Source organism: Cupressus sempervirens, chromosome 9 (genome assembly GCF_028749045.1).
Source record: "Cupressus sempervirens isolate cs-2001-9-10 chromosome 9, ASM2874904v1, whole genome shotgun sequence".
NCBI classification, from domain to species: Eukaryota; Viridiplantae; Streptophyta; class Pinopsida; order Cupressales; family Cupressaceae; genus Cupressus; species Cupressus sempervirens.
The window spans coordinates 274061986-274082625 of NC_143126.1; the positions used below are offsets into that span (position 1 = coordinate 274061986).

Genomic DNA, 20640 nt, shown 5'->3' on the forward strand with positions numbered 1-20640 from the left:
TGGTTTTTCTTCGTCTACAGCCATACAAACAATCCTCCCTAAAGCTGAAAGGGCGTCATAAGCTGGCCCCAAAATTTTATGGGCCTTATAAGGTTCTGCAGAAGATTGGTTCAGTTGCTTATAAACTGGAACTTCCTCCTTCTTCCCGCATTCATCCAGTCTTTCATGTTTCTTGTCTAAAGAAAGTTCTGGGTACCACTGTCAGAGCACAAACTACTCTCCCTGAAATGGATACGGAAGGATCCATTATCCTGGAGCCGGTGGCAATCATTGACCAGCGCACTCGCCAGCTTCGCTCTCGCTCCATCTCTGAGGTCTTGATTCAGTGGCATGGCATGCAACCAGAGGATGCTACCTGGGAACCCCTTCTTCAGATTCAACAACAATTTCCACACCTTAAGCTTTGAGGACAAAGCTTTTTTCTAAGGGAGAGGGGATGTTAGGAACCTGTGTGTTCCTTCTGTTTATTTTGTTAGAGTAGTGTTGTTGGACGCATATGCTTTGTAAGTCGTCCCGTGAGTATATTTTATTATCCCACATGCATAGGTAGTATTACTTTTCTAGATCGTACTCAGTATATAAGAATAGGTTGAGGCCCTTGATGGACACGGACGAATTTATTGTATTGAGCTTGCTCAAAGGAGGTTACCCCCTCGAAGTGGCCTGCGATCAGTAGATTCATTCTGAGTTCTGCTATCACTTTGTATTCTGTTATTTCGAGCATTCTCACGATATTGCTATAAGGAGGTTCTTCACATTTTGCAATATGTGGACTAGGATAAGTTGCTTCACCATCTAACACTTGACACATTTGTGTTCAGAGTAACACAACAGGCTGGTGCAACATTAGTTCTCAAGTTGACTTGGGCTCTAGGAATTTTATGGATAAAAGTGTTGCAGTTGGACACCTCGCTTCAGAGTATTGGGCTATACTTCTACTTGCCAATTTATATGGGATCCTAGTATTGATTGCTTGAGGAAAAACAATCTCAAGGAGGGAGGATTGTAATGTTCCCCCTTTTTGGGACATCAGAAATTACAAGTCCAGCTTAGAAAATAATAAAAGAGTGACTTTTGGAGCTAAATGAACTTTGCTTAAAGTCTTTGTATTAGAAAAATGGGGAAAATGTGAGGGAAATAAGGCGGAAAGACAGAAAGGGGAGTGAACAGTCACAAGATGGATCATCAAAAGAAGAATGAGGAGTTCATTTTGGTCATGCTTGGTTTTGGATATCGTTTTTAGATTTATCTTTAAGAGAGTGGAAGCTTGTTGCTTTCAATTTTCAGAACCTGAAGACAAAACCCTTCAGGCCTCTTGGGTAGATTGGACGCATCCCCAATTCATTAGGTGTGGTGGATTCACAACAAAGTTCATATTGGGAGTTACAAGTTCATTTCGAGGTGTTTCCCAATCTAACTGTCGTCGCTGTTTATAAGATTGGATTTCTATATAATATTTGTATTGGCAGTTTGTAATGCTATAACAAATTCTGAAGTATTTTATATGAGTATTTTGCTGGTATTTTCATTCCATAGTATTATCTATTGTATTCCAAAATTTACATTGTGTGAAATTGGGGAAAAATATCCAGTGGGATATTACAGAAAGAGACCTCATATGGTACTTTTAAGGACTAACCCAACTCCAAGAAAACTGGAATCATGGGAGAATTTGCCTGCAAATTCCATATTTATCTGTTATGGTCCCAAATCTTTCCTGCAGAGGCTCACTTATATGTTTATAGAAGAATTTAAAAATTCCACCAAAAAATTTGTATAACCATTTGAACCTCAAAATTTGGAAGAAGCCATCAGAAAAGAAATGAAGCTTGAATCAAATCCTTCAAAAGAAAGATCTAAGAATTTTGAACCAAGATAGAACATAAGCACACAAACTCGAGAATGGAATACAGAGAAAAAGAGTGTTATTTTGGCAGAGGACTATGGAGCAGGAGACATCAATGTCAAAGCAAGGAATCGCTACAATAAAAGGACATATTGAAGAAAAGTATATGTTTCAAATATAGAGGCCTTCAGAACCAGGACATAAGTGTGACAAGGAGATTCAACTCCATAGAATAGAAGCAATACCTAAAACAAAAGAGGAAGAAACTCCACATAAATTGTTTTATGATCTATGGAGTCTTAACAACATCTAATAAAAGAATGAGGGAATAGGAGGCTATTGGAGCTTCAAGGTGCTTCAATTGTAACCGTACTCTAAATGTGATGTTTATCTTCAATCAATAATATAACAAATATTTAAAAATGTATTTTTGTGAATAACTATTGTGATTATTAATAGTCATTTGGGATACAATTTAAATAAAGAGAAAGAGTGGTTGTTAAGGGAGAACTGCCAAGGGCATCCTACAAATCTACATTCTAACTACTACCTTTAGCAACTTGACAAATTCTTCAACTTTGAACAAATTTCCTGACATCCTTGTAAATTTGTGGTCAATAATACCTCTCACTTACCAAACTTACTATCTTGTCAATTCCAAAGTGTCCTACAAGTCATCTACTATTTTTCTCCATAATTAGATTATTCCTCATTGATCCTCTAAATATGCATAATTGAATTCCTATAAGAAAAATGTCATCTTGAATGAACCACTTGCTTTGGTCAACTATAACAAGTTACAAGTCTTCCATGCTTCTGCATTCAGGATCTATTTCATACAAGGTCTTCAATTGATCAAACCCCAGTACTTCTATTCTCATTTGTGCCAGCAAATTCCTTCTTCTACTCAAGGCATCAATGACTCTTTGACTATCGACTCCTATGCTTCAATACAAAACTCAACAACTCAACGCATCTCATGTGTCTCTAATTTAATTTTCCTTTGACCACTCAAATACTTGAATGCTTTATGATCGGTATAACACAAACTCCTTGGGCAACAAGTATTGTCGCCACTTCTTCAAATCTTGAACTATGAGATAGAACTCTTGATCATAGACCAAATATTTCCTCTTGGCATCATTCAACTTTTCACTATAAAAAGCAACAAGTCTACCTTCTTGACTTAACACAACTTCCCACTTGCATTACAATCCACTTGAAATACCTTGTTGAAATCTGCTAAAGCCAATATTGGTTGTTTGGAAACTTTTTGCTTCAATAACTCCAAAGTTCAGTCTGCTCCATGTGTCCATCTGAAATTCTTTTGATCACCTCTCACAGTCTCTATCATAGGGTTACAAATCGAACTGAATTTCCTAATAAACTTCTGATAAAAATTAGCCAATCCATGAAATGATCTAACTTCTCTAACTCTCTCCAGTGTAGGCCATTCCATAATTGCTTTAACCTTCCAAAGGTCCATCTTCAAACCTTTAGTTGAAATCACATATCCAAGATTCACTATTTCTTCCTTGAAATCATAGTATTTCTTGATATTGATCAACAATTTTTTTTCTTTCAATCTCTGTAATACTTGTCTTAGATGCAACAAATGTTTCTCCATACTCTAACTAAAAATCAGAATCCAATCCAAGTACACAATCTAAAATCCACCCAAAATTTTCTTTTTTACCTCATTCTTCAACCTCGTGAAAGTACTAGATGCAATAGTTAAACCAAAAGGCATAACCAACCACTCATACAAATTTGAAATAATGTAACCAATATTAAGTATAGGTTTTATATGCAAAAGCATGATAGGAAATGATAAGTAACAGTTCAACTTCAAGGTATATGAGTGATATCCTATATTACAACTGCATAAAGGAGCTACCTGTAGGAAAGTCAACGATATTTTTGCCATGAACATCACATACACACTCCAAGGTGGGTATCTAGAGGGGCCACGACATTGATTGAAAAGTATGGATAGGTATATCCAATTTCCTACTTTTACTTACATTAGATCCAAGGATTTTCTTCATAACATCCAAGGATTTTCTTTAGAACCTTATTAACTTCCTAAGTATCCCACATATAATATGGTCTTGGTAGAGGTGGTTAGGTAGTTGTCGGATTTTTATTATATTTAGAAGGATAAGCATATATAGGGAATGTGTTCCTCTATCACGTTGGGGAAGATGCTTGAAATATGTCCTTCACTATAGGTTGTCGAGACTGTTAATGCAAAGTTACAATTCTATCAACTCAAGGCATACAAGGCAAGGAAGTGGTTTGATCCATTCTAGATAATCCACACTTATAAGGGAAGGAGATAGAAACATAAGACAGACGTTGAGGACTATTAGGAAAATGTAGTAGATGAATATGCTACAAGGAGAAAGATTTGATCCACAATGTATTGGACTTCATGAGGAAGTATGAAATTTTCTCTATTCTTGAGTAGATAAGAGATGATGGAAATTACATTGAACCCCACTATGATTGTGAGAAAGACAAGTCACATCCACCAATTGGTCAAAGACTCATGAGTTTATAGATTTGGGCATCTTGATGAGGGAGGTGTTGTACTAATGGTCAACGTTTCCCTTCGGCATTCGTGACACGACATAACCACCTCCTTTGTTCTATAAGTCTAGTGGTCGTATCAAGCATTGACAAGTCGATCTTTTGGCGCAACAACAAACCTAGCTTGTAACAAGTGGTATGAGTTTGGTCACAGGTTCAAATCTCTTTGGGTGACGCTGAGGGGGGATTGGACTAATTGCCAACATTCCCTTTTGAGACTCGTGACATGGCTTAACTGCCCCTTGTGTTCTATAATTCTAGTAGTTGTATCGGGCATTGATAGGTCGATCTTTTGTTGCAATGACAACCCTAGCTTGTAACAAGATGTGGTAGATAGATCAAGAACATGGGTTGACAAATAGATATATAGGTTAAGGAAACAAGGTGTTACCCCACATATGGAAGGATGTAGATTGAGGAGTCTTCTTCAAAAGAAAATGAGAGAACCATCAATACTTCAAGATTACACAATTAGGATGAAGGACAAATATTAAAGCAATTGGATAATGTGGTAGAGGCATCTCAAGCAAAAAGTGAAAGAACTATTTGTAATGAATTTGGGAGTAAAAAGCATAGCCTAACAACATCTATTCCCACTACCAGTTTGTAATAACCCCAATAGGTTATAACTTCTTCAAACACCAAAAATCTTTATACTTCAGTTGTTTGACATTTCGTCAAACACTTTGCAAGCAAGCTCTAATACCTCTGTAATAACCCTCCTTAAATCTGCCCTCAAAAAATGCTGATGAAAGCTCAAGGAATTTCATCAAACAATTCACATGCAAGGGACGTATGACTAATATAGTTTTTCAGCTGGCTTTAAATGACTCTTTTTCAATTTGCATCAATGAAAATCAGACTCTAAATGGACTACACAATGGCCTAACATGAGTGTGCTACTAATTTTTGACAATATTCAGTGCATATATATGATCTAAGCATGAAAAATGAACACCTACAGCCAACTGGCATTTTAACAAACAGTTGGTGTGCAAACTAACTAGCTGATAAATAATGATATTGAATTGCTCAAATGACACCAGCAACTATTATCTTCTTAATTTGCAATGAAATTTCTAATACAATGCTCATGAAATATGGCCAAGACTTTTGGCATTTACATGGATTACAAAATGATAATGCTGGTATAATGCACACTTACAGCTGAAACTTATAACACCCTAAAAAAAACAATACTAATAAAGAAACCTAGTTGTAGATGGCTGTAATAATTTTCTTCAATGCTGCCCCTTCTGTTTTGCCTTTCCAATTTGCTTTTTCGAACTGCTTTTTCAGACTGCTTTTTCGGCATGCTTTTTCGGACTGCTTTTTCGGTTCCGCTTTTTCGGGCTGCTTTTTTGTATCTTCTTTTTTCAGACTGCTACCCTGTTGAATCTCAAGACCATATCTTTCAATGGCGTCAAAATTTTCAGCTTGAAGGGATTTCATCCTTCAAACTATTGAGACATGATCTCCAGAAAATTTTCCAATTTCTTTGATTTTCCCAAGCATGCATAAAAGAAGCTCTTCCATTTCTTTTATAGTGTTCTCACAAGAGCTCCATCCTTCATTTTCTCAATGTGGGATAAAACATAACTCCCTTTATGTAACTTATGTCTCCAATGTGTTATAAAATAAAGGGGACTCTTTTAATTTAAATATTTCCCACAAACTATAGTCTATGCATTAATAAAGTTAAATATTTAAATTTAACTTTATAAAATAGCTTTATCAATGCATAACAAATCTTATTAATGATAAACAAGTCTTCTTGTCGATTTTAAACAATTACCATCGACATACCGCTGCCACTGGATGTCTGACCATGTCCAAGATGACTTACTATAAATAGTAAGTATGCCCAAAGTTGCCTCAGAACCAATCAGAAAGACCTGCAACTGAAACTATCTAGGCCAAATGGCCTCTAAGTCCCTTTAATGTCCTGGTTAGCCTACGGGACCGTGGGGAAATAGGCTAACGACAACATCATGCTATGAATGCTAAAAAGGGGACATTACACTGTTCTTCATTGACAAGGGAAGTGAAAATGCAGAATAAGGAAAAGAGTTCTAACCAATTGAAGACAAGATGATTTCTTGTCTCATCTTAAGGCATTAGAGAGTATCCCTGCATTAGTTCTAATTTGAGAGGGAGTAGTTGATAGATGAGGTGCTTATGACTTTGGTCATAGATATCTTTCACTGGTTATCAAAGGAAGTCTACACTTGAGCATGCACAAACTAATTGCCTTATTGTTGAGGGTCCTTTACTAGAGACACATCAAAAAATACTTGTTGTAATTAAGGAATTACTTGATCTTCAGATTGATGCTTCACTAAGTTGGTTTAGGAGAAATTGAAAGAAAAGTTGGATTCAATCTACTTCAGAGACATGGAGTCTATTGAGAAGGGTCAGTTGAATGGGTTTCTCGCCCTTATGATTTTCTTAAGTGATTTGTAGAGGCATACTTTAGATTGGGACAATATATTGGAAACTTGCATGGAGAAATTATAGGTCATTGAATTACATCATGAGAACTTTCCTAGTATTTCCATGGAGGAGCTTAGTGCAATTATGGTTAAGTTCATTGAATTTCCTATAAGGCAAAAGGAAAAGGGGATGCATCTCTTGGATGATGAGTTTTATGATGACTAGGTGTCTTCCCTTTTTCTTATTGATCCTCAAACCACAAAATTTACTCATTGGCTCATTTGTGGTGCTTCACTCTCATTGGCTATTTGTAGTTGTGCTAATTAGGGTTTGTAATAGATTAATCTAGGTGATTGATTTTTTTATCTTGGTCGTTCATTGTAATTGGGGCTCCTATATAAATCCTAGTCCTATCATTTGTAAAAGAGAGATTGTTGGAGAATTTCTGCTAATATACTACCTAATGTGATCTACTATTAATTGTTGTTTCTTACATGGTGAACAGTTGTGATTTTTTTGGAGTATTGCATGGTGATCTACATTCCTCACTTAGATTAGATTTGATTTCACGTATTTGGTTAGAATTTTCTTTGATTAATTCAGTGGGATAAGAGTAATTGTGAGTGCATGCTTGCTTGACTAGATCATAGACCAAGCCTCTAGCTGCTTATTTATTGTGAGTCTTGCCTTGCGTAGTCAATGGCACTTTTATGAATTAAACTCTAATTCTTACTTGCTCTTTTATTTGCATCTGTCGATAGGATTAATGAAATGGTATTGATTTGAACATCATTTGAACACACCTTAGAAGATTGCACTAGGTGAGTGGAGTCAATGACAATACTGCATCTAGTAGAGTCCAAGGATGTTCACTCTTTCTTGCATCCGTAAGAAGTAGCTTAGATTCGTAAGTTTAAGTTTAATTTCATTTTGTAAGTTGGAAGTAAGAATATATTTTCATTGCACGTTGTGAAGCCATATGATTTGAAGTCAAGTTGATAAACCTTAGCCAACAATGTAAGTCTCCTCGTGATACCAGCGTATCACATTATTATCACTGAGTGATTATCCACCATTAAGAAGGAAACTTTGAGTCACCTTTATGATCTTTCACTACAATCTCTAGCATTAGTGGTGTCTTTTTTCAAGAGAAGATTCAATATATGATGTTTCATCCTGAAACATTGAGTATTCTATCTTGTATGTTGTAAGGGTATAAAACTCACATCAACAGTTATAAAAGCAAATCACAACTTAAAGTGGATTGAGATTTGTACGAAATGAAACACTATGTTTTGTATAGATTTTTTTGACCATTTATGTGTATGGCTATTTGTATGTATTCTTACTTAAAGTAACATGTATTACCCCTGTACAGTTGTATGCACTTGTACTCCCTGTGAGATGGGATGATAAATATTTAAAAATATTATTTTGCCAGGCTAGTAGTTTCCCTTAATTTATTTGGACAGTAGTAGCTTACCCAATAATCCATGAAACTTTTCTTTTCCAAAGAAGCAAATTATAATGGCTGTATGTTTCCTCAGAATTACTGAACACCATTCTTTTATAAAGATGCAAGTACTATATATAGATAGATAGATAGATAGACATACACACACACATATTATACTAACTTCACCGGTGATGCTAAATACTGTTCTTTTCTGGAGCAATGGAAACATTGGTTGTATTTAATTTGCTTATGTTTGAAAGAAGCTAATCAATGTGTTAGTTGTTTGCATGGAGAGGTGATGTTTCTGAAATCTAAGAAGAAAATATAATCAGTTTCAAGATACTTAAAGGAATGGAAAGCAACTATAATTAATAGGAGATGGAAGCCATTGAGTTGTACAAATCATGGTCAAGCTCGGATGCATGATTATGCACAAGATAATGGGTTGATTTTCTTCACTGAGAACAAAGCTGAAGTCTCTTCTTGAGCTAGCTATGGAATCCCCAGGCTTGGCATGTGGACTGTGGGATTATTCCTTTTCTTCTTGTATACACTATTTCCCCTAGATTCCCAGTTCTTCGGACTATATGCATAATGTTATATAAATACCGGGTTTTCCTTTAAGAATGTACTGTGTGTAGTCATAGCATAAGAAATCAGAAAAAGATAAATTGGAGCAATGATTTGGCCGGCATCACATGCTATGAAGATAAAAGATCTATGCTTTTGAAGATAGTCTAACAGTTTTCTTGTGGCCTAGAAAAATGTAAAAGTAACTGACACTGATGCATACCTCTAAATGAGATGATTTTTTCATCCATGGATCTTCCTTATGAAGTATTACTAGAGAATGTATGTTTAAATTCTTGAAAATTATTTTATGTAAAGAAATGACATGTTTTTTCTTGCTTTACTATTTCATGTATTCATCAAGAATAATAACTATTTCAAAATAATTTGGTTGTATGGTGCGCTTTTGCTAGAATTGGAGATGATGCACTCATCTCTATTGGGCAAGGTTGTCCTTCTCTATGGCGATTGAATGTTAGTGGTTGCCATCGGGTGGGTGATATTGGAGTTACTGCTATATCAAAGGGTTGCCCTCTTCTAACTCATCTCGACATCAGTGTGTGCCAGGTTAGTTACCATAAAATGAATGATCTGCCTTTTGTTGACCTCTCTTCAGTTTCTAACTGAAGTAATAGATAATATGTTCACAGGTTACTGAGGATACTCGTAAACTCCTTATCAAGATTTAGTTAGAATCTTCAATGAGTAATACTATTCCACATGTTTCTTTAACATTGGAGAATAATTATTCAATCATAGCGAGAGAACGGAGAGAGGGAAACATAGTTGTTAGTGTGATTGCATAACTAGTAAAAAGTTTGCCTTTTCTACATGTAGAAAGGTGTGTCTACAGCTGTAATGCATGGCATCCATAGTTTCCCATCGATGGACTCCAAATGCTCAATGGTAAAGTGTCATATTAAATCATCTTTGAGCTAATCCAGTGTAATGCCTATTATCTCTTAAAATTCAATCAAGTGCTCAACAAAATGGTTAGTGCTAAGTACACCCAAACCACAATTTTAAATCTTTTAGTTTGTGTATAGGCTCTAATGTTCTTGCAATATTTATTATTGTAATGTGTGGTTATTGTAATAATCTGTTATTCACATGTGTATAACAAACAAAGATGGGGTACCAAATTATGAACTTTGTTCTATGCCAAATTGTAGACTACTATTTTCTCTCTCATCTTAAAAGTACTGTTGAAGCCTATGCTTTGGAGATTTTTAATGTTTATTCAAATGCATTAAGAACAAAATTCCCAAGGAAATCAAGAGACTTGCATACACAGTTATTCCTGAAGAACTACAAGTTGTCATTTGCGTTCAAAATACATTTAGGAAATTTTGTTGGAATTGAGGATAAGTGGTTGTATTACATAACTCACAAACTCAGCATGATTGATTTGGTAAAAGTTAATTCCATGGAAGTTAATTTATGTTTGATTTGTTGACTTAATTTATTGATTGATATATTTTGTATCTATGAGCACAAAACAGATATATTGCTATGCATGTTTTGGGCTTTACAGCTTGAGCAAGTGGCATCAGAGCTATATAAAGCTTATCGGATGCAGACAAGCAGACAAGAAACATGTATTTAAAACGTAATACAAAAAGGAGAGCTAACACCTTAAGGAAGAATGGCGTTATATGGAAACAAAAGCGGACAAAGGTGACAAGGCACGGCAGCCAAAGTGATGCCAATACCCTTAGTTAGACCTATCCATGAATTACCTGCAGTTAGTAGTTAGCCGTGTCATTGCAATGAATGAATCCTTTTAAGGCTCTTGGTTATGGTCCAAAATGCCAAGCCTACAGATGCATCATAACAGACTTTGAATGTGAGAAATTAAAAATATATTGGGAAAAGACAAAAAGCAAGGATGATGAAATGGAGGCCAAAGGATAGCAATGGGCCTCTGTATTAATGGTTGTTGAAGATGTGGTTGGAAATGGGAACTAGTTTGAAATATATATACACCTTTTCAAAGAATTATTACTTGAACAAGCAGGTTTTGATCCTGAAGAAGATGTAATGCCACCTCCTTACCAATGACATGAAAATAAGCAACTAAGCGATTTGAAGGTTAATGTGTCTTCAATAATAGGATTTTAAACTACAGTAGAAATTAAAAATTACTTGCGGTTTATTTGCTCAATTATTTATACCTTTTAAACTTGTTCGTGGGGTGCAATCAAGATTGTGGGGTCTTATGATGCTAACCAATCTTGCAGCCTTTACATATCATCCCACCAAATAAACATATTTGAAAGAAAGATTGAAACATATCATGATTACAGAATCTTTCAAGAACAATTATGTACATGGACGATTACAACAAAAAATAAATTAGGAAGTGTACAATGTTCACACTCACAGGCATGTCAAGTCTTCATGCCTTCACTCCTCATTTGAAGTCCTGATATTTTTCTTCATTCTACAAGGATGCCTCAAACAGAACAAACACCTACAAATTTCCCTTTCTCTTCTTCTATTTTTCTCCTTTGGCAAGCTAATTGCATACACACTTCCCTATGCAATTTTCTAGAGCAACCTGCAAATGTTTGTCCAACCTTGCTGCTGTTGATTACTACCCTATAATATCATTAAAGGATTCATTTTATAGAGTTCATGACCTTTTGAAGCACCAAAAAGCAGCATCCAAATCTGTTCTATTTCCCTCCAACTTTATTTTTAAATTTGTATATATGCTTGAAATTCTCCTTTTATAGAGTTGGAGGGAAATTTGGGCTATTAAAAATACAAATTATTAATTTTCCCCAAAAGAAGATTTCAAATGTGAAATGATTTCCACTTAAGGGAAATAATGACTTTATAAATTATATAACATTAAACATCATAACTCAAATGAAGTTTTAACTAGCATATTAATATTTTTAAAAAATGTCATGTAATAGACATTGAGAGATATGAAATTAAATTTTAAATTTTAGACTAAATTAAATTTGCGATCTAAATTACAACTAGTATATTATTATTAGTTGCAAGCAAAAAGAAAATGAAAGGAATGAGGATTATACTCATTAAATTCCATGTATCATTTTTCAATTTAAGATTTATAATAAGTTATTATTGAACTTAATTCAAGATATCCATGCAGATTAATGCATGAGCAAATCAAAATTTTAAGAAAAAAATAGAAGTTAATGTAATGAATAAAAATATAAAAAATGATAATAAAAATGATTTTAATTAAACTTTAAAAATCTCAATTTAGGCATTAGAAAATAACTGATAACTAGAAGAACACGAGTGCATAATCATTGTGATTGTAAGTCTCACCAATTATTAATCAGGATCACTCCATCACGATTATATTTTTTTATAGTAAAGCTATAATGACTCCAAGAAATTAAATCCTTGTCTCTCATTGTCTTTTTGTTTGCAACTATATCATTATGTGTTTATAATTTTTTAGCTGTTTGCAACTATATCATTATGTGTTTATAATTTTTTAGCTGGAGGTTTATAACAAGTTAGTATTAAATTTAATTCAAGATACAAATACAAATAAATGTATGATTGAAAAAAATGGAAGTTAATGTAATGAATAAAAAATAAAAATTGATTATCTTGCTGGAAGGACCCCCATGAGTGGCCGATGGGTGGCTCTGATGAGGATTGGTCCCTTCTTGCTAGAGTTCTAGAGGATGGGTTGTGTAGCTCTCTCAATGGGAGGGACAGCTTGGCATGGAGTCCTAGTCCAAAAGGTAAATATACAGTGGCTCAAGGCTATGCTATTCTTTACAGGAACTTACACGGTCTGGTTGAAGTGAACTGGTGGAAGAAGGTTTGGAACAGTTTTTCGTGGCCCAAGTGTAACTTCTTCTTATGGTTGTTGGCTCAGAAGAAATGCCTCACTTGGGAGAATCTTCGCAAACGAGGTTTTCAAGGACCTTCAGTTTGCATTTTGTGTATGCACAATGAAGAGTGTGTCTCCTACTTGTTTTTTTTTTGCCCTTTTTCGAGGGAGATATGGCATAGATGGTGGGAGGCTTGGTGTCATGGGTGAATTCATGCTTCTTCCATTATTGAGTTTTGGGAAAGCTTGGACAAACCTCCTGCAAAGACCTCCTTCTTACAAACTGCCTGGTTGGTGGGTCCGATCTTCATTCTTTGGAATCTCTGGCTAGAAAGGAATCGCAGAATCTTTTGTGGTTCCAAATTAGGAAGTTCCCAATTATGGAAGTTGATTCTTAATAGGCTCCAGGAGACAATCTATGCAAAGTGCGATGTGTCTGGCAATATTGATCCTGGGGATCAGGTTATTGTTAAGAATTTGAACCTGAGTGATAACTAGCAAGGATGTACTCCTAGTAAAAGACCAAGTCATGGTAAGCAGCGGGTGCATCGGGATGGGAGGTGGTCTCCTCCCCCAACTGGTTTCTTGAAGATCAATACTGATGGGTCCTCTCGTGGGAACCCAGGTCATGCTGGTATTGGGGCTATTGGTAGGAATAATGATGGTGGTGCGATTTTTCTCCTCTCTGTTTATAAGGGTCAACAATCTAATAATTTGATGGAGGCCCTAGCTATTAAAGTTGCTATTGAGCATGGATGTTCGTTAGGGTGGCAGAAGATCATCTGTGAGTCTGACTCTCAGATTGTGGTGGATATGCTGAATAACCAAAGGTTGGAAGATGTAAGCTGGCAACTTGCCTCCCTGGCTAGACAAATTCTTGGTATATGTAGTTCCTTGGAATTGGTCTCCTTTCGTCATATCCCTCGCGAATGGAACAAAGTAGCGGATTGTCTTGCAAAGTGGGCTTCAGAGAATGGGGAAGGATGAGTTATTAATGGTAGGGATGAGTTACCTTCTGAGTATTGTGAGATCATTGATCAGATGTTACTAGAGGACGGGAATATGTAATACCTATTTGGGCTTTGGCCTTTGCCCTGTAACTTTGCTTTGAGTGAATAAATTTTTACCCCTCTTTTTCCAAAACAAAAAAAAAAAAAAAAAATTGATTATAATTAAACTTAAATTTAATAATTCTATTTAAAATTTATACATCTCAAATTAAATATTAAAAAAATTGAAACAAATAAAATAACTAGAGTCTACAATAATTGTAATTATATATCTCAACAATTAGTAATCATGATCACACCATCTTAATATTTATTTATTAAAATAACTTCAAACATTAGTAAAAACTGGAAATAAATGTTTGTGTGCTATTGTTACTATAAAGTTTGTTCAATACATGGAAATGTTGTGGATTTTGGGAATGAAATAGATAAATGGAGTTAAAAAATATAATTGATGGCTCACCTATTTTCATGATTTTCACCCTGTCTACCCACTTGACTTGTTTTTTCTTCTCCTTCATCTATAAGTGTTTCACATATCTGTTTGTAAAGAAGCCAAAGACCTGGTGATTCAATTGCACTACTAAAAATAGTAATTGCGCACAATCGACTTAATATAAATAGCAACTCAATCAACAAAGACCCTCAAATCACACTGTCAATTCATGAGGGTCTCAATGATGAACTAACTAAGCCCAACCACAGGAGTGTGCTAAAATGGGGACATTCCATTCCCATCTGATTTTCCTTTTTCATCAGTAATCAGTGGATGTTCCTCATCTGCAGGTAGAGAGGTAGAAAGTTTCAAAGAAAACTTGCCTCATGGTGTAGATGACTAGGTGGATCCAAGGACTTAACCCATCCTCTAAGTGGCTCAACTAATCCCTAAAAAAAGCATAACTCTCCTCCGCTCAGAAATATCATAGACCATCACGGATAGCCGCTGAAACTCTCTGATAAAGACCTTAAGGCCACATGTCTATCTCAATTGAGCTAACTCCCTGAAGTATGTCTTGGGATCCTTCTTATTGAATTGCTCTATCAATCTGACCACAAACTCCTGATAGGAAACTATCTAATCATGGTGCAAAGACACTAGCCCATGGGACCACCAGTCATGGGCTACTCCATCAAAGTACAACACAAGAAATCTATTGTTGTCCTCCTCAGTTTTGGGATGCAATGCTAAATATGTATCGAGCTTATAGACCCAAGCTCAAGTTGTCACCTTGCCACTACCATCAAAGTCGGCCAAGGTCATCTTGCTGGCTGCCTCACGTGCGTCTGACTGTCTAGGCCTCTGTCTTAGGTGCAATCTTTCCTCTAGTATGCTCTCACTTCTGTGTAAGGCATCTGTCAAAAGTTAAGATTCTGCTTGGTGGCTTGCGGAAGAGCATCCAACGCTGCAAAGTGTGCCACAACATCATCCACAAAAGGTGTGACCTCAGTTTCAGTAATGATTGTGTGAGCCTCCGATCTCAGAGAAGTAGGCCATTGCAACCTACCATATGCACCAATATATCCTGTCCTGTCAATCCTCTCATCAATCTTGACCCGATCCTCATCTCTAACCCTGTCATCAATCTTGACCCGGTCCTCATCCCTAATCTTGTCTCCAACTCTAGACCTATCATCCACCTAGGACTTGTCTGAACTGACAAAATCATCTTTGGTACCTCTCTCCCTACTCCAACCTCTAGGGAGCGCAATGCGATGCAATGTGTCAGACAGTTGCTACAACACACCGACAACATGATGTTGACTGACTGCAAGATCTCTAAAAGTTTCTCTGTCCTCTCTGTCAATGTTAGATCCTATGCCAGCATCTTTGTAACTTGTACCAACAGACCCTTCTGATCCACCAACACCATTGTCACTGATATTACCAAACTGAATCTCAGGTTCTCCATCACTAGGTGGAGAAGTGCAATCTCTGTGGGTGTAATATCTGCTCAGAATAAATTCCTCAACCATGCTAAAACCCAATTTCCTGCAGGCTGGCAGGAAACCACTCTGATATCACTGTAAGAGCCCTGCTGGGTCACACTAGCAATGCTGAAGAATATGTATGTCTTTTTGATGTTTTTGGCTTTTGCAATTTTTTTTTCCAAGATATATGATGTTTGGTATTTGCAGAATATAAGTAACAGTGAAATGAAATGCAAACTAATAACCATGCCCAAAATCACAATTGACTTCTAAATTTGTAATTCAATTAACTTGCAAATTCCATGCTGCAATTTATTGTTACTCAAGATAGTTACAATGAAATTAAGAACCTGTATCACTGAGGTTGAAAATTGATTTGCAGCAGTCAGTTGGAATCCTGTGTACAACTCCCAACATCAAGAATGATGTGCCAAGCATGAACAATGCTGCCCAGCCTTGGAGTGCCAATTACCAGACAAGTGTGCCTCCCAGAATGTGATAAATAGCATGTAGCACCAGAATGCAGATATATGTGACTCCAATATGCAAAGTGTGTTTTGACGTAAAAAATGCAGCATAACCACCCAACATTTCCCAATTATGTTGAACGCGGACTGTAGGAAATTAATCGCGGGTCCTCAAATTATAAGCACAGCCCTTCAAACTGATTACAAACTCACAGGAAAGAGATCGCTGCTCTCATATTGTAATCACAGCATGCCAAGAATTGATCACAGCCAATAACCAGAATATTCAGAATGATTAGAATGAACACCGAGGCAGTAGGAATGCAGTGCCAACCAGTTGGAATGATTGCCAACGCCAAACTCAATAAACCCTCAGATTAGATATCAAAATCAGAATGAAACCAATACTCAATTCACTATACAACAACAGTAAATTGAGTGCATACTCAATTCACTATACAACAACAGCAAATTGAGTGCATAATCCACTTTCAGAATGCCAAATCAATTTGCTATACAACAACAGAAAATTGATGCACAAATCAAGAGGAATCAGTCCTCAAGAATTCACAAACTTCAAACCCTCGAAAAACTTCATAAGTAATTAAAAAACAGTAGACAAGAATGAATCTATTTCCGTCATGAAGCCACTTTTATAGTGCAACTTGGCTTCTCCTATAAACTTTTCATTAAAGATGCTTCATCAATACACCTTTTAATTAGAAGCTTCCAAGTAATTATTTTAAATAAATAACTCTCAAGCTCATAGCTGCATGAAGACACTTTCAACTTAAAAGGCTTCTTCAACACACCATCAAATTATAGCACTTAAATCATGAAGTCATTTATTAAAATAGTCTTAGTAAACGAGTTATAATATAGAGCTCCATTAATTTACCCAATTGATCACTGAAGAAAGCAAACATCTGGTGCCTCAACTACACTGCTAAAAATAGTAATTATCCACAATTGACTTACTATAAATAGAAGTCAATCAACATAGACTCAAATCACATTGTCAGTTCACAAGGGTTGCAATGCTGAACTGAGTAATCCTAGCTACAAGGGCCTGCTAAAATGGGGACATTACAACACTGCCCACCAATACAACTGGATTGTTTAGGAAATTTATAGAAACAATATTTACTGTTTAATAATGATGAAGAGGAATAGCATAGGAATCTCACAAGGGCTCTCAAGTAAAGATAACAATGTAGTCATTTGTGCATAAATGAGTAGTTTGTATATCAAGATGTTCAGGTTCAATGAATTGGTAAATCTTCAATATGCAACTTTTCCTTTTTGAGTTAGTAATTCTTATGATCACTTCATCACCAAACACCCCACACCCACATTAACATCTCTGGAAGGCAAATACGTAAGATTGCACAGGGATGAGAGTACCTGGGTACTTAGGGTATAGGTATGGGTATGGGAACAACTATTTCTCAAAATTTGGGATGGGGGTACTTGGGTACGTCAATTTTTTTTAATATAATTTAATATTTATAGAAAATTTAAAAATGAGTCATGACAATTGGTTTTCAAAACAAGAGCAGTCATAAGGTTTGCAGATGTAATGTGTTGTTTTCAGTTTCAGATTTGCAATATGTTTTTAATAATAATATATGCTAAATGTTTAGACACATAACAAAGAAGGCAGGCTTTAAACATGGACAAAAAGATCATAAATCTTATAACAATTGCATACTGCAAATCATAAACTTCTGACTTGAACAGTTATAAAGTTTACTGTTAAACAGTATTAAATCAAAGTTTCAAACTGATTTCGTATTGAATTAAGCTTGATAAACAAGCTGATACACAAACAAAAAAACGAAACAAAAATCGGAAATCTTAATCAAGGTCCTTATCTTTGATGCTATCCACTGAGTATCCGGTACTTGGGTATGCGGGCAATAGGTATGCATCCCAGCAATGTGGGTATGCGTACCCATGCAACATAGAAAATTTGTTTCTAGAAGTCTTTCTTGTCTAATATAGCATATCCAACTGCCTAGGTGAGGTAGCATTAAATGCTATTGCATATACCAACATGTTTGCTCTTGCCAATTACTGAGCTGAATTTTGGAAATCAGCTACAAAAGTAGAGCTTTGTGAATATAGAGGTAGTGCTGAAATGGAAAGAAAATTTTTGGTTCAGGCAAGGGATTTATTGCCTAGGCATTACAAATCTTCTGCTGATTGCCAAGTCAGCATTGTAATGATAAGTCTAAATTATACATATCATTAAATTTAATTATTCAATGTATCTATTGCTAGGTTTAAAATTTTTAATGCCAAAGTCTGAAAAATGCAATGGTGCTATAGCTTTTAAATTTGACAAAAGCACTTAACGGGTCTGCTATATTTGGGTTAAAGTTGATACAGACTCCTCAACCCCTTTGCTTAAAGTAAGCCTCTCGGCTCTAATACTCTTATCCAAGTTGCAGAAAGAAATGGCCATGCATTGTAAACCATATTTGAGCATGTCATGATGTGACTGAAGCTAATGGATGATGATGGGTGCAAACTTTGAACTTTGAAGCACCCACACGAGTATGTCTTTGCTCAGATTGTTTGTGTGAATTCAGATGGGTGGACTTATCAATTGTAGATTTAACTCGTAAAAAGCTTTTTGTTCCTATTTTCTCTGGATGATTGGAATTCCCCTCCTTTTTGTAATATTACTTGCGTGAATTCCTTGATGAAACTCCAGCAGTCCCTGACCGAGGAACTTCCATTCACTCTGCCACATGTATTTGGACTTGAAGGATCATTTTAATGACCCTGTAACTTATTCATACATTCAAGAAAGGAAGACAACGCAATGCCAGATCCTGACATGGCCATTCATAATTGAGTAGGTACACAAGGCCATTAACCATTTCCTCCTGTTAATGTATCATGCATAGAGAACACACCCTTTAACATCCTAAATGTTACAAAAAAAGAGATTTCGTGGGAAGAGTCTAAATCAAGCTTTAGTGGGACATCAAGCCTCAAGTAATGAAAAGTAACATTAGAAAACTGAATTTTGATAATATACAAACAGTTGATCTGTTACTAACGTATCTGTCATAACTCATAAGCATTATTTATGGATCATGGTGTATATATATATAGAATATGTTGCTTTATTTCAGATGGAAGAGTACTGAAGGCATTCACTTCATATTGGGAATATCTGATCCAAATTAAAAAAAGGAAACAGAAGGAATACATGAAATAAAAATTGAGTAATTTCAGTTTGATTATTTAGGTTTCTGTTCTATAGTCCATCCATTGTTTTTGGGAAGTAAAAAACTGTATGAAATGTGCTATTTTATAAGAAGGAATGCATTATTTTGCTGATATACCTAGGAAATTTACATCTCTGCTCATTCTCTTTGTAGTTTGTACAAAATGGTTTTCTGTTTAGTATATAAGCAGATTCTCAATTCCATGTTTTTGTGAGCTGTAATATTAGCAATTTTTCTATATCTTTGTTCATTGTTACCTCCCATCTCTTCCTCATCTTAAATGAGTGTTTCATTGACCATCTTTATTACTTCTTTTTCTACTCAATAGAAATAATTTCTCATATGATTTAATGATTATCTTTTCTGTAGAATGTTGGTGACATGGGATTGGCTGCATTGGGTGAAGGCTGTTCACATCTGAAGGACATTGTTCTGTCCCATTGTCGAAAAATCACTGATATTGGTGTGGGTTACTTGGTAAAATACTGCACAAAACTTGAAGCATGTCATATGGTTTACTGCCAATTTATAACCGCTGCTGGTGTTGCCACCGTAGTTTCCAGTTGTCCAAACATAAAGAAGGTGTTAGTTGAGAAGTGGAAAGTTACCCCAAGAACAAGAAGGCGTGCTGCTTCAGTGTTAACAGAACTTTGTTTGGAAGTATGAGGAGTAATGTCAACCACTACAGTTCGCATATCTTATAGCCACATCTGTTATGGCTGGTTTTTTATATCATAGCAACTCTAAATTGGACTTTTCATCGGTTTATATTTCTTTCTTTGTATTTTAAAATTTATGAATACTGCAATTATACCTGCTCTTTTCAGGGATTAAATAGTGCAAAAATAACACATCTTACACCTTAAGGTAGGATAGAACAATCGGAGGAGGCTCACCTGTTAAATCATGTGAATACACAAGCTTCTTAATAATATCCTTAAGTTTCTTATTGCTGTTGTTTTTCTCTTTTATACTCCCAACTCATATTTTTCCACAAAGTCAACTTTGCTGCACCAATGATACGTGCTATGCAAGCACTCAGGGTGACAACGTTGTGAAAATACATTTCACTGATTTGTTTGGGGCAGTAGAGAGAACTATATCTTCTTGTGTATTTTGCTGTTAGGAATGCTTCTTCCGATACTACTTTTTCTTTTTCTTTTCAAAGCTCCCTGATGCTAAGAGAAGGCATTAGGATTATTATGTTCCTGTGCCCTAAGTGTATAAATAGAATAAATGAAATTCACGCCTAGTGTTCCATTATGA

At 35.6% G+C, this 20640-nt stretch overlaps 1 protein-coding gene across 2 annotated transcripts in view; it reads left to right on the forward strand.

The window, feature by feature from the left end:
- Positions 1 to 20323, forward strand: part of LOC149538513 (F-box/RNI-like superfamily protein) — a 237747-nt gene extending 217424 nt beyond the window's left edge. For both annotated transcript variants that reach the window (XM_089799835.1, XM_089799836.1), the window contains exons 8-9: positions 9311 to 9464; positions 19744 to 20323. In XM_089799835.1, coding sequence (XP_089655961.1) covers positions 9311 to 9464; positions 19744 to 20040 — 451 coding nt within the window. In that variant the 3' untranslated portion in view covers positions 20041 to 20323. The remainder of the gene's footprint in view (positions 1 to 9310; positions 9465 to 19743) is intronic.
- The last annotated feature ends 317 nt before the right edge of the window (positions 20324 to 20640 follow it).